The sequence below is a fragment of the Balearica regulorum genome, chromosome 16 (assembly GCF_011004875.1).
Source record: "Balearica regulorum gibbericeps isolate bBalReg1 chromosome 16, bBalReg1.pri, whole genome shotgun sequence".
Taxonomy (NCBI): Eukaryota; Metazoa; Chordata; class Aves; order Gruiformes; family Gruidae; genus Balearica; species Balearica regulorum.
Genome location: NC_046199.1, coordinates 7683793 through 7708420, shown reverse-complemented (window position 1 = coordinate 7708420; position 24628 = coordinate 7683793). Strand labels below are relative to the sequence as shown.

The window sequence follows — 24628 nt, the reverse complement described above, 5'->3', positions numbered from 1 at the left end:
TCTCTATAACTAGATTGATTTATATCCCTGCAGTACCAGTGCTCCAAAGCCTATGGTCTAGTAGTTTGGTGCCCAGGCCACCTGAGAATGCAGTAAGGCTCAGGCATTGAACTAGTCACTTAAACAGTCATAACTAAGGTAAACCGATACAACTGGAACTCAAGGCTACCAAACCTAATCAGCGTATTTATAAGGAGACAGGGAGAACATCCGAGTTAAACTTAAGTCTAAGATCACTGCTTCAGTTTTAATACATCACTAAAAATCCATGTGGAGACTGACACCAGCTCCAAGAGGGTGTATTAGTTGCTTTTGCTGCCCTATACTGACATGACTTCTTCAAAGAGAAGGGGTGCACCTGTTGATGAATATCAAGAGTGAGAATAGCTTTGGATCTTCTGCCACAGCTTTAGATTTGCTCTGTATGATCCTGCAATGTATTTAAACTATTACTTAAGATAAAGAAAAATCCTCACAGTCCCACTATTTTATATTCTACCCTAAGTTTTAAACATTATCTTTTTTTAAACCAACTACATTCTTCTAAAACAGTAAGCGCACAGTGACAGGCATTTTAAACAAGTACTTGTTATTTATTCACAATTTAGATAAAGTTTAAGGAAAGACAAAAGAAATACAAAGGACAACATCAAAATGAAAAGGAATTTTAGTGACCGAAGTGAGTCTCTACAGCCAGTGCTCTCCACACATGTCAAAATGTTACCCAAACACTGCAGGTGCAGATTTCAAATAAATCCCATAACAAACTGCTATGACTATTCCCTTCGAAATTAAACTGGGAATGAAAGTTAGCCACCTTTTATCTATGAGTACACAAACCACCAAATTCTTTCAATTTCTGCTTAAAGCCACATTTATCATTTACAAGATGGATTCTGCAATACATTTTCAAGTAGCATTTTTCATTTTGTCTGAGCTCTGCTATAAAAAAAGTCAGTGTCAACCTTCTGTATAACAAAACAGCTTTTGATGTTGCTTGTGGAATATATGCAATTCAGAGCAGTGTCACACTTGCAGCTTGGAGGTATCCTTGGAGATACTGCAACGCTTCTGCATTCAGACTAGTACTCAGCATTGACGGAACCTTAAAACATACGATAGAGCAGAAGTGTCAATGTGTGTATACATTAAACTACTGCTATATCCTGTTAATCACTGTGTCAACATACGGTATAAAGTCAAACGACATCCTGAGAGCAGCAGTTTTTCACTGTGAAAGCAGTTGCTGGAATTATAATTCCTGATGCTGACAGTTTTATGTACTACTTATCTGAATCAAGTATGAAAGAAGAGTAGAAAAAAACCTTCAGCTATTAAAGCACGTATCTGGATGCAGCAAACATCAGACCTCTTAGGCAATCTTTACTTACCAAATCTTGACCAAAGACACTATGGCTTAAAATAGTTAACTGTAAACTTAATTTGTTTAATTTAACATGAGTCACCTGAAATCTCCTGAGTATGTACAAATGAACTGGAGACAGGTATTAGTTATATATCTACAAGTGGATAAATTTTCATTTAAGAAACAGTGCATTTAAGATCATTGCTAAAATCAATTAATGTGAAAATACGGCCTTTTACTATGGGAGGAAAAAACCTTACAAAAGCTATATTCCATTCAAGAATAAGAGAGAGCAATACCTTGCATTCTGGTTATGACATACTTCACGTTGCTGATTATCAAACAATAGCAAAAGAGACCGTTATCAAAAAAGCATTTCTTCTCTGTAGAACTCAGCATTAACATGCCATGTATAAAAGTCACCTACCCTGCCCGGGCATGCTGTAGACAGTTTGTGAAGAGACTGTGCCAGATGGATTCTAGGGTTGTTCACCATTTGACCTACGGGATCATGTTCTTTTTTTCCAGCAAAGGCTAGCTGAGAGAATGCAGTCTGATATCCTGGAGCATCTTCTATGTCAATGAAGTGTTCTTCATCAGGGACAGTGTCATCTTCAGGCAGTTCAAAAAGGCCAATGAGGGCCTGCAGCAAAGGAGTCCTACATGTAAAGAGGGGAGGATAAAATTGGAGTGCTTAAAATACGTTAGGACAGGGTGCATTTTACAAGAATGTTCAAATTACTTGGAATCCTTTGCAATTTAGCCCTTGCAGGTACTTGCTTAGCTACTGAAATTGTAAGCACCCAATCTGAGCTGGACTTGAAAAATTGTGGATCTGTGTATTTTACAGACATAATGTAGGTGCTTGTAGTAAAAGCATGAACAATGTGTTTATTTTTTATCAGGTCAAATTGTCATGAAATATACTTAAGAAAAGCCATTAATTCATTTCCAAATTACACCTTTTCTCTAAGTACATTAAAAAAAAAAAGTTCTTGTTCAGGGATCCAGTTATTGTCATTAAGTTGAGGCTACCTGACATCCCTGACTGGCTTACAATCTTCCCAGATAGCTTTCCCCAAAATTCTACTGTCAAGCTAAGATCTTACAGTCTCTCTGTCAGGTTATAAGCATGCTCAGGTATCTTGACTAGTAGAACAGTTATATGTCAAAACTGGGCCTAGCTTTTCAGAAAGAATACAAGCTAAAAGAAAGTAGTGTATTTTCTTAAATGCAGTCCTAGCTAGTCCAATCAGTGCTATCTCCACCACAAAAATCTCAAACCAGTTCTGGCATCTGCTTTAAAAATACAGTTTTATTTGTTAAGAAAAGGAAGTGGTATGAAAAGCCTGAAACTCAGCCTCATATCAATAGCAGGCCTGAAGAAATCACAACAGTGTTTATTTGAAAAATATATTTTTACGATAGCTCACATTTTTGAAAAATCAAATAGCCTCACTAACAGGACTTGAAGAAGCGTTCTACATACCACAGCTTAGTGTACTCGGTGTCCATCATAGGAGGACATTCTGTTAATATTTTTGTAATGCCAACAGCACAGATTTTCTTTTCAACTTGTCCAGACACTTTCTGGATTTCAGGAATTATAATTTTCTCCAAAACCATTCCAAACATCCTATTATGATATTAAAAGAAAAAGTATTACAAAGCTTTATCAGCATTACGGTTGCAAAAGAAAACCAGAAACAATATGAACAACTACGAAAAAGAGAAAACCAGATTAATTTATTAAGATGCTGCCCTGCTGCAGTGATAGTAGAAATTTGAGCATACAAACTTTTCACAAAGGGAAAGGAATAAACCATCACTCTTTTCTTTTTATATCCTGCTTAGGAGATTAATATCTTGAACTATCAACGAGGAACTGTGGGCAGCAGATCAGAAAAATTGCTAGACAAATACATCAACCACATCAGAAGAAACATTTGGCTAGTCAAATTAGCAACAAATGCAGTTTGCAGTTTTAGCTGAAGGAGACAACTATTTCCTACTTTAAAAGAGAAAAATTACACAGCAGTGTTAAATTAAAAAAAAAAATCATACTAACTTTGGCTGTATGCTGTCAAATATTTCCTGCAGAGCTAACGCCCCATATTTTATGCAGTACAAGTTAATGAAGACTAGGAAACCTGTAACAAGAAAAAGGTCAAATTAAAACTCAACATGAAAAGAATAGCTTTAGAGTCAGCAGCAAAACACATTCTAACAAGTTTTTCAAGGGGATAGAAATGGCAATCTTTATAAACATCCAGTTTTAGTGAAGTACATTAACTTGCTACCTTGAAGTTTGCCTAAAAATTGCTGATCTTTTCATGTACCACACCACACTAAAACATGGCAGTAAGACAACTAAGACAAGATTCAGTCCTTTTTCCTCTTATAGCACTTACAAAGCATTAGAAAAGCCATTTGCAAATTTTTCAGATCAAGGACCAAAAGAACTCTTCAATGCTTTTAGCTGAAAACTTCATGCAATGCAGTTTTTCAGATCAGTTGTGAATCCCTTTCCTTCCCTTTGTACCAGAGCACAGATGCAATGCATTAAAAGCACCACTTACATTTTGTTTCTGGAAGACTATCATAAGCAATCCTATCATTCTTGTTCCTATCAGGTGGCATTAACCAGATTTTACAGGATTAAGTAATAGACGTTGCATATCTTGTGTAGTGGTAGTATCATTAAAATAATTTCATCAGTATGACAATAATCTTCCTGTTACAGCAGGAATAACCAGACTATGTATTTCAATAGTTTGTCACAGCTTTGCTAGTTTAATATAAAACCTTAGCAATAACTTAAGTCATATTAAGGCAGAATGACACAAATGCATAGAATATTTAAGAGTAGTAACACACAACTATATGTAACAAAAGGAAGCATGGTCAGTATTACTGTGTTGTGTGAGAGCGAAAGTTTGCTGGTATAAGCTGAAGATTAAATGGAGACACTTTCAGATAATTAATGATATCACACACAGTAAGAAAGAGGAATACACAAGTCTTTTCCCTTATTTTAGTTCCATTCCTTCAGTGTTCATGAAGAAAGTGTCACCTGCTGTGGCAACTGCCCTATATGCCACCCTTGATTACACAAATAATTTGAAGCAAGTCACAGATGTTAAGAGTCACTAGTATCCCTTCATCTGCGCAGTCACAGGACACAATAGGATACTGATTCAGTACAGCTGCATGTTTTAAACTGTCAGCATCACCAGTGCTGAAGCTTTTCATATAGGAAGGAACTTACTTTTGATAAATTTTGTTGTTTTGGAATTTTGAAGTCTTTGGAATAGTAGAATGAAGATCTGTTTCCTGTACTGGTCAACTGATTCACTGGAAATGTAAAAGAATAGTTATTCAATTCATACTAGGCTTTTACTAACATCACTTCACAGAAAACGTATAAATTCAAATCTATTTTACTGATAAATGTGACATTTTTGAGTTGTTAAACATTAACTACAAAGTATACAAACATATCAAATAGTCTACAGAAATTAGTTTTGAATGTAATTTCAACTCATACTTACGGAGGCATGTGCTCTATAATACTGTTTAGAAGATAGAATCCTTGATGGTCATTAGCTTTAGAGGCAATCAACTTCTGGAACACACCTAACAATCCAGGCTGTAAGCAAAGCAAATATAAAACTCTATACAACAGTTCTTCATATGTGACCTACCACAAAGTTGGCCCTTACCATCTAAGGCATACACCAAGGCAAAAGCTTTCATAAGCTAAACCAGGATTCTGTTTCTGCAGTTAAGGACAAGGAAAACCTATTTCTATCGGGATCAAGCAATGTTCCTTTGAACATTAAGATTAACCTGGACCAAATGAACACCAAAGCCAATTTGAACATGCATGTCTGCTTCATCAATGGCATTGTCTAATCAAGTCTGACTATAGCAGATCATGCAGCAGAAATAACAGAAGTATGCAGAATAAATCTCCCACTAATCCTCAGATCTCCCAATATTTTGGCTCCTCCTCACACTCTTCTCAAGACTCTTCTGAACAGAACCTCTGTGAATATTCCTGATCCAGTGATCAACATGAGGCAAACGAGATGGGGAAAATTGCAGAAACTTACCTGACTGCAAAAACTAAGTGCAGGAATTTTCATCTTAATTGACAAAAGCAAGACAATCTCCACATAATGGAAAAGCATCCAAAAAGCCTGCATTCATAGTATTTTTTTGTCTTTCTATGTAAGCACCATTAATTTGAAGTGTAAGCACAAATTCTACACAAATCCAGCTATTCACTAAAGGAAAAACTTCCTCATAATTTTTAATCTTAAATCAACATGTCTACAGGCATACACTGTGAATAAATCAATCCAACTTACAATTTTGTCAGCAGCAGCACTTGCTATTGTATTGGCACCCCGCTCTAAATAAGCCTGCAGGAGTCGGACCAAAGGAGGAATGTTTCCTGTCCTTTCCCATAATACTGGCTGAAGTAGATGAGGAAACAATGCCATATAGGATGATGGGATTTCATTTTTATGCATTTCTAGAAGTAGGGACATCACTTGAAACACATATGGAATGAACTCTGGAAAAGAAATGATGACATTTAGAAATTCAGCAAATACTGTCTCTATCAGTTCCTAGGAACCATGTATCTACTGATTGAACCTACAATTTTATGATATCAACACAAAGATACCAACAAGTAAAACCTTGCAGAAATGTATCATTTCCCAAATTTAATTATTCCAAAAAATTGCAAGCATTGTGTATATACAATGCCTATTTCCTCTATTAGTTAATGTTTCAGAACATGGAAAACAAACTACTAAAAATAAGGCAATACAATTAAGAATAATAGTAAGAGGCTCTGGAGTAGTGATTGTTAGATATTTTAAAACTACAGTTTGTTTTTACAGTAAGTTAATACAGTCGATGTAGCCTATGGAACAACCCAGACGCTTCCTAAAAGTGTTTACTAGGACTGTCAACATGCTGAGCTCCCACTTGAATTTCCTGTGTTACAGAAAGACTGCCACGAGGTAAGTCATAGCAACCAATTATAGTAGAGAGAGAGCACAAGCACTTACTGATTTTAATTTACCTTGCACATCATTCTGTAGTATCTCAGTGAACACCATAAACAAAGCCTCTTCAAAGCTTCCAACTGCATCAGGGTTTGCTTTGCATGTTATCCTTATCGACAAGCATATTGATTCAAACATGTAATGATTAAAGTGAGGTTTGCTTGGATTCTAAAAGCAAGTTATAAACAGATAAATCAACCCAAACCTGCAGCCAAGTCACTTATTTATCAAAATACATTTTTTTATTTCAACTGAAGTCTAAAGTAGCAATTGGGAATAAGGATACTTATGACTTATTAAATAATATGCTAATGAAATTAATTCCATAGACAAAAGCAAACATAAAAACCTTTTAAGTATAAAGGAGGGGTGGTTTTTATAAATATTTTAAAGAAAAGTGTTCTTCAGAAGCTCTGCATAAACTAGCAAGCAGTTAAAAGTATCACAAAATAAAAACTGGAAAAAAATTATTTTTCAATCCTTTAAGTACTAGTCAATTCCTTATTGAACACTTACTTATACTCTGCAGCTAAGTTAAACTATACATAGTAAAAGTTTTTTGGATAGTTGATGAAGGTATTCTGAAGCATTCCCTAATGTCAATGTTCAAGAATATTAACCCAGCCTGAACAAAAAGCTATGAGAATTTTACCCACCAAAAGCAGGAGGGTAATTTAATTTAATCCCACATTTCAGTGCCTAAATTTAACATTAGCTTCAGAAGTTTCATGGACAAAGAATAAAGGAGTTGTGAGAAAACACGCTATTGTAGTGGTGGCCTCTGCACAAGCAAGCGTTTATACTAGAACAAACTAGTATTACAAAAAGTTTTCATACGCTATTTCCAAATTTCAGATGAGAGCAAGGGAGAATCACCTGAAAGCATGTCCTAAAAGGAAGAAAGTACTTGAGTGAAAGGCTGTTTTAACTTATTTTAGTCAGAAAATACTGAACAATTTACAGTATTCTAACAGAACACAAGCAACAAGGTATGCATAAATCTTTAGAAAGACTGCTCTAAAAGGTGAAAAGCCAACATTTTGCTCAGATAGCCTGTTTCTTTACCTTACTGACAGCCAGCAGTTTCTGTGTAAGCTGTGTGATCACAGAAGGGATGTATGGAATTATGGATTCCTGGAGCAGAGAAAAACTCCTCATGATGGCTGCAAATAAATTGAAACCATTATCTTCTGGAGACAAACATACACTTCTGTCATCCATCATATGCCTAAATCCTTTACATTTTACTATTAAATTGGATCCCAAGAAAGAGCACCTGCTGCAGAGGCAATCAATCTATAATCATGACAAAGGATAAAGCAAAGCCTCATTATCCCCATTCTACAGACAGAGCACAGAAGATTAAGCAACTTTGCAAAGGCCGTCATTTATCTTGGGCGAGTCTCAAATCTTGGCATACTATTAGCCAGAGCCCACTCAGATTTCCTACTGATGCTGCTCAGGTAACTGTTCTGACTACAAAGACTACCATTTGAGAAATAATTTGTCACAATACCATTATGTTTAGCATTTCTCTTTGGTAACATAAATTCAGTCAAAGATGACTTAATACAGTCTGGTAAATAACTGCAAGCTGCATGTACCTCTTCAGCAGGTTTGCACAAACTAGGTTTTTCAAATAAAAATTTCAGTAGCCTGTAACTGTAAGCCTTTACCTCATGTTAACAAAGTTACTTTATATTGTAGAACTCATAAAGCATTTACCTTTCATGATATATTCATTTTCAGATGAGCCAGGAAGTGTCAGAGCTTTAAAAAGATTTGTTAATAGCACTTCTACAAATGGTGCCATTTCTGCAGCTGTAATGCTGTTAAGTAAAACACAGCTCTTTAATGATGACAGATATTCACAAACTTCAAGCATTTTACAATATTGTCATAGTAAGAAATAAAATATCCTCTACAGGTATTTTTCATCCTTAATGGATAAAACCTATGTAGCAATGAGTTTATCTCTGCTTGAAAACTTACAGGGTAGTATTATTTGTCCCCCTCATGGTAAACAGTCTTTCAAGAGCATGGGCTGCGTAAGTATGGACCACAATACTTTCCGCTTGAAGATGATTGATTAAGAGAGGAATAGATATCAACAGTTGTTCTTTTGGTACCTACAAAAATGTAACAACAAATTATACATATGTTACATAAAAATACAGATGGTTCAACACTAGAGCACAACCACTCTGAGCTCATCAGCTACCATCTGAAAGCTTGGCAGAGGAAGAAATCTTAGAAGGCTCTGCCAGTTGCTAAATCACACCTTGACAATCAAGAGGGAGCTATTTCTGTCATCGCCTGTATACTTCCCCTGAACATCAGTGTTACATTTGATTGTCAGTAAGTGCATATATTCCTAAAGTACATTTCTCCTTCCATTTTACTTTGTCTTAACTGGCAATTAAAAAAATATGAAGCTTTAAAAAAAATCACAGATATTTCATAAAAGACGAATAAAGGTAATCTAAAAATTTAGAAATAATACTCAATATATTTTCTTACTGCATCTCACAAATCAGAAAAGGTAAAGGACAAAGTTGCTCTACTCCCTAACAACGACGGCAACAATATGAGCAATCAAGTGTATTTACATTAATATTCACTTGAAAAAGTCTGAGTGTTGCAGAACTAAGCATGCTAAGATGTTCAGTGTATATGGATAGCATATAGACTATATGTTAATTGGATATTTATAGCAATATCATTTACTTTCGAAACTAAAAATTCAGCATGAAGTGTTACATATGACTATTAAACACCTGTTGAGTTAACATATGGCCAAGTAGGACAAATTAGGCTTGGCAAGTATAAAGTAACAAACTACAATACGTTTTTACCATAAGAGTAAAAGAAAAACTTACTTGGTTTCTAAAAATCATGATATATTTGATACCATCTGCTTTTAGCACAGGGAATTCATTCACTGTAATAGAAAAATATGCAAATTTTGTTGATACTTTTCATATAAGTGTGATTACTGAACATATACTATATATAGGGGTGACATTAAGTCATGATTTTTCCCCTCCAAAATAATACACATGATGTTTTTCTATGTTGCTTAGTTTCTGCATTTCTGTACAGGCACTGTCAGAGTATCAGTTTTAGGTACAAATCACACCCCAGTACCATTAAGTGTACCGTCCAACTCTTTCACATGAAATTTCGCTTCTGGCTCCAATTTTAACAACCTCCAATGACATACTCCAAGACAACCCACTACCTTCCAAATATCATAAGGTAATTGCTGAAGCACAAAACAAATTGTGGCTTAAATCTAGACATCCGTAATCTCATCAATATGGGCTGACATAGGCTACAACCTAGCCTTCAGCATTTTAACTTCTCAGGGTTTTCTATAGCACAGAAGTTTGCCATAAGGTCTCAAATACAGAAATCAAATTACTTTGATTCAACAAGTTTAAGCATGTAGCTGATAGCAACCATGTGTATACATGCTCTGATCTTGCAGATAGCATGTGGTAATCCACCTTTGTTTAAAAGCTCATTCATTGCCAGCCAAACAAATTTGAATTACTTCCGTTGTGCCAGGTGTTAACAGTCTTCTGTCTCAGAGATATGCTGATATATGAGTGCTTGAGCCTTAAACTATGGCCACAGTCAAGGTTATAGATGTATCACAACAAATGCCATATCAAAATTAATATTAACTTACCACTAGCAGACTTTAAGTCAGGTTGAATGTGATTCACAAAGAATTCTGTCAGATTAACAAGTTCATTGGCTTGTGTTATTCCATGCTAGAAAAACAAAAACCAAACCAACTCTGGTTTTATTGGTTGACATTCAGCTATTTTTCTTACTCATTTTTATGTGCTTTTAATTAAAGAAATCTAAAGCATACATGCACATGATGAGAATGTTGAAACTGCATCTTTAGCAGAGAGCCATCCAATTTCTTTTTCTTAATGTTTTTTTAGAGTCTAGGTTTCAGCTGTAGCACGATCGAGGTTCAAAGTTACCACCTCTGAGTTGAGGAATAATAGCATGTAATACAGTAGTAATCAAACAACATTTTAGATAGAAGGTATCTGCATCTTACTAGCTTGATACCTTTTTTTGTGATAGGCCTTTTTAAAAGGAAAGGTTTAGGACTCAAACTCCAATTCTGAATTAGAAAACTAAGTGATCATTATTTTGCTGCTCTCTTATGAAAAATGCAACTAATTCTTAAAACAGGATTTTCAGATGGATATTTATCAATCAAGCATCCTAAGTGATGTTATCCCATATTTGCCACTATTTAGCACAGAAAAAGAAAGATGTACAACTTAGCAGTTTTCTACTTGCTAGAAGACACTGGTTCACATTACGCATCACTTCTTAGCAATTGCTGTGTAGTAGTATACAGCTAGAGATTCAGAAAAAGACTGAGAAACTTCAGCAAAATCGCATAAAGATGCTGTACAACATGTTTTAATATGTTTGCCTCAAATCTGTCTTGTAAAGCCACTAAGATTTGAACTGTAATAACATTTAAAATATTGAGTAGTATATTAAAGTCTGTTCTGTAGGATGTTTGATACCATGCTACTGTTTACAAATAGAGTTTAGCTCAGGTGTGGCTTTTCAATGTATCCAGCCTATTAGTTGCTTTCTCCCAAACAAGTAATGAGATCCATTTCCAGCCATCATTAGCATTCGCAGGCCATTTCCAAATCATAAACAACTAACAGGAAACATTGGGAAATATAATGACAAGAACTGTAAGAGTCACTTAGATTCCTTCTAGTCTGCTTAACACTTCTGATCATCTTCTGTAAAGCTAAATTTGGCCTTCCATGGCTTACAGACTCAGCTCAGTACCATTTAAAAGCTCAGAGGTTCTAGACCCAAGCTAATTCTGTTTCTTCACATGGCTGCTTCACACATGCTAATCAGACCTGCCAACTAGTCATAAATGGTTGTTAACTTCACCCAATCTATCTGAAGATCAGATACCTCCAAATTACCAACTGTGGTAGGATTATGTAATGGACAACTTCTAATCTCACCAACATTAAACTACTACAAATACAGTTAGTCCCATTCTGAAGCACCATAACATGAACTGCAGTCCTCATATACACTATAATATTTTAATGTATATGGATTAAAATGAATAGAACGTAAAAGTACCTTCTGTGTTTGAGCTTTGGATGCCAAAGACGTAACAAGGTAAATAGCTGCGTCTTTGTGCTTCCAGTTAACAGATGGATTCTTTGCATATTCTTGCAGCATAGAATTAACATATCCAGAAAAAATCCCTGTCACAGGTCCTTCAAAAAATTTGCACAAGCCTCTGACTAGGTCACAAGCTGCTCTGCGCCTGGTGTCGATGTCTGCATGAGAACCAAAGATGCTTTGGATATGAGAAAGTATGCAGCTTTTCATATTAATAAACATAATAATACATTAATATACAACTTCTTAAGTTACAGCCACACTTTTAATTCTTGCAATCCTCCACACCGATGCATAAGAACACATTTAAGTCTTTTACTTACTGTCATAATAGGGACTGTTTGTACAACAAAGAGGAAAGAACCTCTACCAACACTGCACATGTATTAACAAGTTTCACAGCCCTCTGAAGGTTTCAGTAAGCGTGCAGGGGGAGGCTTTTTACTGTGTTAACAATTATGCACCCAAATCTGGTTGGGAGGGAGTTAATTTTCTTCATAGCAGCCCATATGGTGCTGTGTTTTGTACTGGTGACTAAAACTGTTGAAAGGACCCAGTGTTTTGGCTGTTGCTGAAAAGTGCTTGCATGGTGTCAAGGCTTTCTCTTTTTCCTTCCCAGGAAGTAGGCTGGGGGTGGGCAAGAAGTTGGGAGGGGAGACAACCTGGATAGCTGATCCAAACTGACCCAAGGGATATTCCACACTGTATAACGTCATGCTTGCCAATAAAAACTGAGGGAAGAGGGTTTTTGGGGAGGTAGCCATTGCTCAGGGACAGGCTGGGCATCAGTCTACTGTGGGAGGTGGCGAGTCATTGACTACTTTTTTTTTTTTCCACCTTCTCTTTTCTTCTTCTTTCTTTCACTTATACTGTCTTTATCTCTGTCCACAAGTCTTCTCACTTCTACTCTTCCTCATCCTCATTGCAGCAGGGTGGGAAGTGAGCAAGTTGCTGTGTGGTGCTTAGCTGCTGGCCCACCACATTGAATCAGTACATTTTTGTAAAAGAAAAAAAAAAAATCTGTAAAAATTCCTCGTTTCAAGAAAGGAAAAAAAAAAGTCAGCTGGCCCTTAACACAATATACTAACAGAAGCACCAGAAGGAAAATAAAGCAAGTCAATTTAAATGTAATAGAGTACATTTCCAAAGTAATCTCTGAAGAACAGAAATACTTCTTGCCTCAATTCTCTTAAAAGCAGAAATAGCTAACAAATGAAAGCTTCAAATACCTAAAGTGCAGCCAATCCTGGATAAGAATGACAAAACATTTGCTTGAAAAAAGTTCAAAAACATTCTCCTCCGATTTTTGTCCTCCACTGCAAGCTACAGTAATTTCTTAAATCTATTATGTAGTGTCATTAATCTAAAAGTGTCAGTCAGTAAACTGTCAGTGGCACAGAACAGCAAATACAGAATTGTCATACACATCTAGATGCAGTTCATTTGTGCTCTGACCTGGCTGAAAACCAGAGAGCTACAATCAGAAAATCAAGTAGCTCTGTTAGCGCAGCACTGTGTTTTCAGGACGGTTGCTGTATTGGTTTGAACATGGTGCCAGTGTACAAGGGCTGGCTGCCATCCAGCTGGCTTGATCACAGGTTTGTATGCAACATCGGTCAGAATTTCAGTTTCAGCATGACAGACTACTAAATACAGGCACAGTCTCTCCATGTTATTTAAAACTCTACACATAGGAACTAAATACACAAGTATGGCCACTATTCAGCATTGACTTACAGGCTATATTTGCTGAAATGAGAATGTGTGCAGTGCAGGAGACATACCAATCCAATTAAGGAAAAAACCCTATAAAAACATTGTCCAAAACAAAAAAGACACTGTGATGGGCATATCATGACAGTAAACTTGTTCAAAGCATGGGTGAAAATCTCTTGGGCAGGAGGGAACCTTCCCAATTTAAAAAATAAGTTATAAAAGCTCAGTAAATTGCTTCAGCTCTTTAGAGCTATATTTAAAGACCAAGTATTCTTAGTATAAATCTGTGGATTACCAGATCCTTCCAAATCCCTTCTTATATATTCTTCAGAATTATCTTCAAACGCTTCTTCATCAGCCGCTGAAAATATAAAATACATAGACGTTTAAATACTGAGATCTCTGGGTTTTATGGTAAAAAGGTGTATTATTATCAACTTGCTATTTTTTCCAAGTACTTTTCTGTAAGATTAATAGAAATTAGTCAGAAATATCCAGCCAGACTAGCCTGTTTAGCTTGCTGCTGCCCCACAAATTATTCTTTAACACATCATGAGCTGAAGAAAAAAAGACAGGACATATTCAACACTAAGTGTATTTAAAGAGGCTTCCAGAGTCATAAATTTAAGAGAGAAGCTTCTTATCACTGCAATATATCTTGACCATATTTTAGATACTAGAATCAATATAAGCCCATCAAAACTTGGAGAAATAGCCATCACAATTTAGTAGGCCTGATATCCATGCCTATTTAGACTCCTTGAATTACTCTGACACTCACTTTAATCATGAAAAGTTATTGGTGGCACATGACCAGACTTCCTATGCTTTTCAATTTGAGATCCCAGTAAGACAGAAAAGTTATTATATTCATATAATTCTACAAAACAATCTGTTGCAGAAATTGGTTTTGAATCTGTTACTAAAGCACACAAGAGGTAATCCTCAATTCTTAGTCCTCTAAAGCCACATATCACTAAAATTAGCTAGATTTTATTGTGTCTTTGAAAACAGAAGTCTCAAAAAGTTACCTCTAAATTCCATATTGGGAACAATAACTTTTTCACAGATGCTTGTCAATGTATTCTGGTCTTCAAACAGATGCTTGTAATGTGGTCTCTCACAAACTGAGGCCAGAAACTGGATTGCATTACTAACCAGCTTGAACACCACAAACAAAAGAAATACAGTTTTAGCATGACTGACCAATTTATAATTCATTATTAAACTTGACAAGATCAGTTGATAACAGCTTACCAAGTCATATTTCACTTCCTGGCCTGTTGTGACTAACAGATTCCAGATTGCTGTTACAAAACGTGGCAGGTAGGGCTGGAATTCTTCATCATATTTTTGAGCATATAAAGCAGCATTATCACAAATTTGTGATTTCAAGAGCTCCAGTAATCCAGCTTCTTCTTCATCCTCACATAAAACAAAATCAATAACTTAACCAAACTTCAACACTACTTAAATATTTAAAGTATCAACATATTTGAAGGAAATAGTTACACTATTATTTTACCATGTTCTAAATAGGTGAAAGAAATCCTGCAGTAGAATTACTGTATTTTGCTGATTTGTACTGGAACTGTACTGCAAGTTATAAATCATACCTACATTTTAAATGAAAGTACTATGCACTTTAAATAATTTAGACCAGAGAGTTTGACATGAAATTAATTTACAAATGTAGCAGGAAAAAGACAACACAAGGTGTTCAAAAAATGTGCTTAGAAGACTTCATATCTAGCTACTTTAAATTGGAATAGCTGTAAAAGACTTATCACTTCCTGACTCAGTTTAGCACAGAGCTGCATGAATGCCTGTAGCCCACAGACACAAGAGAAGAGAGCAAAGCTGCTTTTAGCAGCAGTGTTGGCCATATCAGCCATGAAACTATAGCACAACTAACATGCCTCCCCACGTATTGTAAAGAAATTTATAGAGTTGCTTTGGCTCCATCATGTGGCCACCTGTTGTACTGTAGCTGGAAGACAGTATTTAAAATGCAGAAGGCATGCCCAAAATTAATTTGAGCTTTGATGACTTGGTATTATCTTTCACCTGTGAAACTACTAATTCTTACAATTAGACAAAGACAGCAAATACCAAACTGAAGCACTCAGGGATACCATGCCTTCTATGTTCAACTGTTTCAAGTTCTTTAAGATATCCTGTTATCTAAAACAGTGCATGAACCAGCTGAAAGGTACAGAAAACCTGAGCACTGTGACTCTCTAATGATCAGGTTACTTTGGCAGATGTCCTGAAAGAATCTACTCGATTATCTGTAATTTGATTTCTGCTCACACTTCAAGAACTGGACCTCAAATTTGTAAGACAACTGGGCAACTTCTCTTAAACCCTATTTCCTTATAATAATTCTATTCCTTTGCTTACCCAACAAAGAAAACTTTGTATTGTTCAGAGTTAGACTTAAGTTCTCAGTCAATCCACTCCATGACACAGAGGGAAGGAAGGAGGTTTACACAGTACTTACATCAGTCTGCAAAAGTTTATTATCTAAAGTTAAAAGAGTATGAAAATTTGTCATCCACGTCTCCATGTTATCTTCAAAAAACTCAGGAAGATCCTGTGAAGGAAAAGCTTAAATTAGATTGGATACTAGGAAAAATTGTTGGACCTGATCTTAAAGGTATTTTCCAACCTAAACGATTCTATGATTCTATAAATCTACATTTAAATTTCTGATTACACTGCTTAGATAACATACCCACTTTGTAAGTAGTATGTATCCACCTCATAATCTACTGAGGGACAACAAAGCATGGAAAATAATCTTCAAAATTAAACAATACTCCCTCGTCCTCTCATGAAAACCCTCCAGACACAGGCTTTGGAATACACTATTTCCAAATAAACTCATTGCTTACACCCTATACAGCCTACAGCTTTACAAAGAGTAAACCTTATTGCCTCTTACTCTCAGAACAAAAGAGCACAAACCTCCCTTTTAACTCCAGCTTGCTCTTTTGCCCAATATGGAAGAACAGCTGAAGCAAGCAAGGTGTGATTATCACACTTCACAGACTTAGATTCATGTTGAGACACTAAACATTTGTCACTTCAGAAAGTATATTTTTACCATTTTTCATATAGTGCATTTATTTAATAATGTTAGAGATTCATATCCAATTTCAAAACAGAAAACCCCACACTGCTACCAGAATTACTTGCTACTACAGTGCTACAGAGCTACTGGTTTGACTTACATCTACATGACGGAGTTCATGTCAGTACAGACATATTTATAAAGGAGCACAGTGAGTACAAACTCAGGCATTTCACTTCTGTCTCTCACAGCTCATACTCAGAGAGCTATCCAGACAACGCCTCTTTGCTATGACAAGAGCTTAGACTCTCTTGAACTTTTGTTTAGATAGGGCCAGGCTAACATGTTAATTAACCCCATCCTTACTGTGCCTTTACTCCAGCGTTGATGCAGACTGTCAACTTTTATTTTTGCAATAAAGCATGGCCTTAAAGGCTGCCTCAAATGGATCCTATAAATAAGAGGATAACAGCTTCGTGAGATCAAAGCAAAACTATTAGAAGAACAAGGAGATTCACCTGAAAATTTAAACTGTAGAACAGCTTTGCAATTAGAATGAGAGAAGAAAAGAGAACCTTCAAAGCACTAGCATCATTTGCATGTGTGCTGCAAAGTTCAATAGTCGCCTAGAAAAAGACATAAGATTCAGTCAAGTAACATGCACACACAAACCACATTGACAAGAGGTACTGCAAAGTGTCAAGTAACAAAAAAACAAAACCAGAAAATACAGTTCCTTTCCCTCCCCTTACCAATCCTGTCAGGTCTCACTTCATGACTTCTGTTTGAACCTCATTAACAGTTCCAAAGCAACTATTCTTAAGTTTTCATTTTGCAAGCATTCACAACAAGCATTTCAGAATGCTAAATTTCTTTTAGAAATGATTAAAAAAGAAATACCTTAAAGAGATTTGTCAAGGGCAAAGCAAAGGCATCAAGTACAAGTTTGATCTCTGTCCACAATTCATTGGACTTAAATTCATGTCGGTACCTGACAAGTGAAAGACACATACACAAAAAATAGAATACAGTCCTCATATTTATTACCAAATTAAGATGCATATAATTAATTTTTTGTGCTGAACCTTGAAACAAATACTGTCAAGTAAATAAGAACTAAACAACACCGTTCAATACCATACATACAATTTGACAACCACTTAAATTCTTATTAAAAAGTCAGTAAACATAAGTAGAATCCACAACCGTAGACTTGGTAACTCTACAAAATTAAGTCTAATGGTAAGAATTTAGAGTTGAACAGAAATTTACAATCCATATACTAACTCCCTTATTTCCAATACCTTTTAAATAAAGAGTGAGCAGTGCGAAGGACCCCATTAATGACATGGAAATCTCCACTTTGAAAGCGATTCACCATTTCTGTCAGTAAGTCCGGCCATTTTTGAGGAAAATCTTCCCGACCAATAATACTAATAGCATCACTCAACTGGAAAGGAAACATAACCATGATGTGATACAATGGCAGGCTCCTCATTACAAAAAATACAGCAGTCATGCCAGGTGTTGCAAATACGTAAGAAAAATGCTTATTATTCTTTTGCCAGATTCAAAAATCATTGGGTTAAATATCTACTAGTTTTCAAGACAAATATATAAATCTCACTTGAAATCCAATGTGCACATGCAGTCTCACTTTCTGGCATTACAGTAATTGCCTTTAAAAAAAAAAGTAGGCAGAAGTAGCTATCACAACATACTCCAAGTTACTTGCATTGGAATGACCTCATCAGTAAGGGAACTGAGCTCTGCCAATAACCAGAACCTTGACACACACTTAAAGTATTCCAAAAGTCTCATGGACATAACAAAAAAATTGGCATATTACCTGCTTTTGAATTTGTTCTGGGCTGCTAAGCATCAAGGGCACTATGTTGGCTTTAATTGCTATCCTGTCTGATTCACATATTTTGTTCGGTTCATCCTCAACCTAAAATTAAAAGAATAATTAAGTCATGGGCATGTCAGTATACTCTAGGCAACGAGTGAATATCAGCATTTCAGAAACCACTTGCTTGTACCAATTTAGATCTGTTAAAGATATTGCCTACAATGAATCTGTAACAGCAGCACCTGAAAAAAGCCGAAAGAAATTACATCTTTCTGTAAAACCTTGAGCTAGTTTTTTCTCCTTCTCCAATGGTGACTTTTCAAATCAGCAATTCAGCCATAACATGGCTGGGTGCATATGCCAATAACAGATGTAAATTTAACCAATACTCTCCTCTTCCACCACACCAAACCACATCTCTGTCCTCACTTCTGCCAACCTCAAAGATTTATTTTGTGCAAGCTGCCTCAAGTCATACTTTCTAGAAACTGTACATGAAGATGAGTGCAGGTTACACCATCAAACCCATAATATTAAAGAATTATCTAATCAGTTTGAAATATCAACCAGTTTAAAGTCCAGTCAGCTAATAGCGCCAAGTGGTAGAAAATTTCTGCTAAAGAAATAAAATAATAATGAGGCTTGTCATCAACCAGTTACAGCAGTGATAGTCACATTATCTGTGATGACAGCACTGAAGTTGAGTAACCTAGAAATTAACCAGCAATTAAGAGGCAAGCACCTCCAGAGAGACAGATGGCAGTACTACCCCCCTTCTTACCTCCCTTTCACCATCTTCCTATAAACTTAAAAAAAGTTTAGTAATTTCAAAATTTCAAGAGTTATTTAGCTATAAACAAGCAGTTACAAAAATAAGACACAAAGAACTTGCTCTCCCACTTCTATCACATTGCACTGAATCAGAAGAATGTACAGAATTCTACATACATTAAAACCCACAAAAAGTGATGATCTTTAAAACCTGAGCTTTACAAGTTTATATGATGTGAAAGGCAGCAATGACTGTACTAGGCAAGGTCCAAGTAGGGAAGCAGGACTCACTGCTACGCATGTAGAGAGATTGAGGACAGATGTGGTGGAGAGATCAGCAATAGCAAATCCTACTATAGAGTTATTTATGAGATTTTTTTTCAAAGAAATGAGACCTATTTACAGGACACAAGAGGCAGCACATAGATGAGTATTCTCTACATACTTTAAAAATAAATTTAAAAAAGCAAACTCTTCCCTCACTCCAGAAATGCCTTGTGCACCTGGCTCTCCAGGCTCTACCAAATTCATGTCCTTGAATAGGCAAAATCCTTTTACTTCCACTGAGCTTTGTATCAGTCAAGTCCAAGGCTGCTAAATTAAACCATGTGATCTAGGTAAGCTAGCCTTAGGGCTGTATTTTATGTTCATACAGCTGCTCTTGAAATGAAAGCTGCAATTTTGGACAAAACAACATGCTTGAAGCCACATAGCCATTGTAACACTCCTCTGGATGCACTTACTGCATAGCATCTCCATGTACTCCAAAACAAAATCTCATCCTGAATTACATCAGCAATCCATAAAAAGGAAGCCACTTACAAATTTTTCCATACCAGAACATTATTTCTACTTACAATATACTACAGATAAAGATGCAATTTGGGAGAAATGACTGAGAATGCAGTATTACAGAAACTAAGTTCTAGAAATTTCGTGCCAGACTGAACACGCTGATCTTATCAAACATAACCAGATCTAGGACTGCTACAGCTTCTTAATATTAGTGCCAGGGCAAGGGGCAAAATCACATGCAAATTTGTAAATAGGTACCAGCTAAGATGTAATGATGAAATACTTAACAGTTTCCTTGTAGTAAAGCAACATTATACAGTTGATATTTTTCAGATACAAACAGTACTTTCAGTGAGGCAAAATATAGACAGTATCAATTAAAACCTCTCATTGCTGAAGGACCTGAGCTCTCAAATGTAGTACTTTCTACCATAAATTAAATTTCATGAATGCTGAGAGCTCTGAATCAAAAATGTTTCTGACCTCTTCAAAACCATGATAAAGTGAGATTAAATGGCAATACATCTAAATGTTAAACTGGCAAGGCCACCAAAATAAACTGTCTCACACTAATCTTTGCCCTAGATGCGTTTCCATGAAAGGGATGCTAGTATCATCACTTTCAGCTGCAGTGCTGGCTTGAAACATGTGTAACACTGACAATAGATACAGGCCAAACTGGCCAGCTCATGCATACAGACACTTCACAATAATTTTAGTTTAAATAATATTACTGTTAGTTAAATGAGCTTTAAATATTGTGCTTCTGCAAAATATGCATACATTAGAGCAAATTATTCATTCATCATTTTATCACCCTGCTCTAGCTCTTTTTAATAGACTGGACTCCCATGGTCCAGGTTTTAGTCCCTCATCAGCAAATTACACCTCGTGTGTGTTCTCTGAGTGATCTACTTTCTTTCACAGAGCACAGACATGCACACATTCTTCAAGGTTACTGTAGAATATGTTATTGTAACTTAAAAGGATTATTAAATCTTAGCAAAGCTACTCACTAGGATACCTACAATTCTCCAGTTCCTTTTAATATAATTCTTGAAGGTTACAGATGCACACACTTTGATGACATTTTCCTGTGATTTCTCCAGCAGTGTTAAGAGTAACAACGGATAATTCTGGCTTCCTTCAACTGACTCAAGAAACTTTTCCGCTGTAAGAGAATATACTACGGTTAGCAAAAGCTGAACTGATTTTTCTAATGGGAGTCCTACAGTTCCTCAAGTATCTATTTAAAATAATCAACACATGAACACTTCCCTAGAGTTTCACAAGAACAGAACCACAGAACAAGTCTGACAAAAGGTACTGTAGCTTTACTACTAAACTCTTTAACGCTTCTGCCATTAAGAAAAGCTCTCAATTCAAAGCAGGATGTAGAAATATTGCCTCCTCACCATTTTAAAAAGCCATAACCTGACAGAAGTAAATCCTGGTTTATGGTGAGCAGCAGCACTGTTTTAAGTAACAGTACAAAAAAAAAAAATCAGGAATAAAGGAAAATAAAATTACAAAAAGCAAACAAAATGAATATTTATATCCGTCGCTCATTAAGGGTGGGTTTTTTGGGGGGGTGGGGGCTGTGTGTTTGTTTTAAAAGGATACTGAGAACTTCTGCAAAGAGGTTACTGCATAAACATCCACTGAAGTTCACTATACACAGACAGAAGAGCCAAAAAGAAACTAAGCTTTTTGGTCACTCAGGAGAATCACTTACCAGGACGCCTTATAGCAGGATCTGGATCTAGTGTTTTCTTTAGATACTCAGTTAAAGTCTGTAAATTGGCATCACTGAGCTCCATTTCGACAGAACCTAAAACCCACAAGTAGTTTTTTGTTATAAATACAGATCAGAAAAGGCATCCTATAAGCTACACATATGTAAAACCAGATTCCACAAAGAGACACAGCTCTTCTTGACTATACCCCATAAGGCATGGTCCCATCTTATATGTCTCATCCAGTAAAACAGCTAGTGCGCACCAAGCACAAACCAGAAAACATTCCATTTCTTCAACTACATGTGACTGCTACTATCTAGTTTATTGAAACAAAACCCCTAGAACAGGATCACACATCCAGCAAACCATGAACCAGGTACAGCCAAAAGACCATCTCTTGCCTTTTCAGGACAAACAGGAGTTTGGTTCTGCTTTTGAGAACATCAGCCTCAGAAACGTGTTCCTGGTTCAAAAAGCTGAACAGTCCTTCCCTACATAATTGTAAATAGAAGAATTCAAAATGTATTGGAGAGTCAAGGCTTGTTTAAAATTAAACACTCATTATCAAAGAAAACTCTCAACAGAAAATTCATTTTTTTTATAAAGAGACAAAAACTGTGAAAAGCCAGAGGGCCTGTCCACCCTGTAAAATTAACTTAGATTAGGGTGGGAATTAATTTAAACTGCAATACTTATTACAGAATAACTCTGTGCAATGTCTAAATTACTCCTCTCTAGTAATCCTCCCACACATATTCTCATACTTACCACAGCGATATATTAATTTCACAGCTTTAATTGGAATAATTAAAATTACAGTAACACTTAAACAGTAGCAAGACATGTTTTAATGGACATGTTGTTGTTCAGGATATCATCATCAATTCTGCCCATCCTTCTTACCACCATCAGCACAGTTCACTCACTACAGAAGTAATGAGGAAGCAACAGTTTCAATATTTCTAATTAGTAAGATAGACTGAAATATGTCTGTCCCACTTTGGATTTGTTCTATGTTGATTACCAGTGCAATAAATATAGTTTCTATTTAAGCACACTTGCAAAGGTAGCGAGTTTTAATGACACAATTTATACTTTAACTATGGCATCTGTATCATTAAAAGAGAGCGCAACAGTATCCTCTTGAACCAAATGAATGTTAATGAGTAATTGAGATCCCAACATGTTTTGCAAAAAGTAAAAATCCACTTAAGTCCTGCCTCTCCCATGTTTCACCCCCCTCCCTTTTGGGGATTTACTTGTCTGCAGCCTTGTTCACCAATTCACATCAATCAACAAAATCCCAATAAAGTACAGCCTAAGTAAACAACACTAATAATAGCTGGCTCATCTGTTCCACAAAATGGCCTCATGCATCGTTACTATGATGTTGAAACTAATACTTAATCTTTTGTATTTAAAAAAAATACAAATTATCTGCTCCAGGGAAGTTTGTAAGGCCGAGGTGCAAACCCATGCAAATCATTTATGACGACTAAACTCGACTCAAATGGGAAATCAAGCTGAAAAAGGAGATTGACAATCCTGAATGGCCTTTTACAAATACCTCACATACAGATGTAATACAGGGACTCGTGTAAAAAATATCCACCTCAAGCTGACTGTGAGTTTACTCTGAAGGCCAAACACAAAGATTTGAATCCATTACTCAACCCTTCATACAGAAGGATAAATACTTTCACCTGCTACCTACTTACACTTATTTCTTTCTTTTCCTCCAGCTATTTTTTTTCCACTACAAAAAAAGCCCAAAACACCCTGGTGGTACTTGCTAGAGGGATACCATGCTTTTTGCTACATTGTGACATATATCTCCTGAAAAGGCCACAGAAAATGAGAATATTTTTAGACCACCTCTCCAGAAGAAAACCCATAAAATGTGCTTAATACATTAACTATTTTAGTCAAATTAATGACAGACTTAGGGGGAAAAGAAAAAAAACCTAACAGCAGCAGTCCTCCAAGCCTTGCAACGCGAAGAACTTCAGAGAACTCTGTTCCTGCATTCACTCACCAAAGACCATGTACGTGCCTATGGATATTTATGGTCCGGATTTTACGGGGAAGATTATCTTTACGCCAAACTGCCACGGAGAATCTTTACGCTCACTTCCCACTTCACAAACCGCTGGGCTCGGGAGCCAAGCACCACCCGGCCACGGGAGCAGCTGGGAGGACCCATCACAACCCCCTGCAGACCGCTCACACCGCTTCCCGCCGGCAGGGCCGGGCAGAGGAGCCCTCCAGGCCCGGCCGCGGCCCGGCCACCAGCGAGGCTACCCCCGTTCTTACTACGTCCTCCCGCCGCCTCAGCCCAGCACACCCCGGCCCCATCTCCGCCGCCTGCCCGGTCTGAAGCCGCCCGGCGGTTTATCCGGAGGACGCGGCCGCTCCGTCCCGCCCCCCGCCGCCACCAGACTGCGCCTCCCCCGCGGCAGTGACTCCCGCTGCCTCATGCGGCGGCAGCCCGGCTCGGCTGCGGCAACTGCTAAGCGGGCCCAAGGGCCAGCCTGCCTGCCTGCCCATCACTGCTGGGCCGAGCCAGGCTGGCGGCCGCGCTAGAAGAGCCCCGAACAGCACCGACCGCCCTGACAAACTTGCTCCCCTCCCCCTCCCCGCCATCCTCCAGACTGGCAGCAGCGGAAGCCAATGAGAGGAGCACACCGCTCAACCCCAGAGGCCCCGGGCCAATCGCGAGCTGCGGGAGGCGGGCCGAAGTACCCCAGCATGGTGAGCTGCGCCTCTCGCTGCGCCGCGGGCCCAGCGCCCGAGCCCAGCGCGAAGCGGAGCGGCGGCCGGCTGAGGGCCATGCAGGCCGCCTTGCTGTAGAGCCGTCCCACCGCCAGCATCGCCGGGCGGCACGGCCCAGCCTCACCTGGCGACTCCCCCCGGCGGTGGCGGCAGCAGCGGCGGCTCCGAGAGCTCCGGCTGCGCTTCACATTCAAACCGCGGTGAGAGGGCGCGGCGGCGGCACCGTGACCGCATCACGCAGGGCGGTGACACAGT

At 37.4% G+C, this 24628-nt stretch overlaps 1 protein-coding gene across 2 annotated transcripts; it reads right to left on the bottom strand.

The window, feature by feature from the left end:
* Positions 1-572: 572 nt before the first annotated feature.
* CSE1L (chromosome segregation 1 like) lies at positions 573-24626 on the bottom strand. 2 transcript variants are annotated; one of them, XM_075768818.1, is made up of 25 exons: positions 24498-24626; positions 21598-21693; positions 20891-21033; positions 18294-18395; positions 17749-17894; positions 17345-17435; positions 16963-17070; positions 15872-15964; positions 14626-14793; positions 14400-14529; positions 13664-13729; positions 11608-11810; positions 10145-10229; positions 9330-9391; positions 8443-8579; positions 8176-8279; positions 7516-7613; positions 6468-6618; positions 5740-5948; positions 4918-5015; positions 4635-4720; positions 3435-3516; positions 2856-3002; positions 1794-2025; positions 573-1105 (listed from the first exon to the last, which is right to left on the bottom strand). In XM_075768818.1, the coding sequence occupies exons 2-25, from the start codon at positions 21680-21682 to the stop codon at positions 1016-1018; spliced, it is 2916 nt and encodes a 971-aa protein (XP_075624933.1). In that variant the 5' UTR covers positions 21683-21693; positions 24498-24626; the 3' UTR covers positions 573-1015. The 2 variants fall into 2 exon arrangements, with proteins under 2 accessions (XP_075624933.1, XP_075624932.1); XM_075768817.1 differs by lacking the exon at positions 24498-24626 and adding an exon at positions 23637-23796.
* Between the last annotated feature and the right edge of the window lie 2 nt (positions 24627-24628).

Coding starts and splice junctions, on each gene's coding strand:
- CSE1L (XM_075768817.1), bottom strand. Junction 21,034..21,597: donor TCCTGCTATAAGGCGTCCTG/GTAAGTGATTCT, acceptor ATTCTCTTACAG/CGGAAAAGTTTCTTGAGTCA. Junction 8,280..8,442: donor GGGACAAATAATACTACCCT/GTAAGTTTTCAA, acceptor TTTACTTAACAG/CATTACAGCTGCAGAAATGG.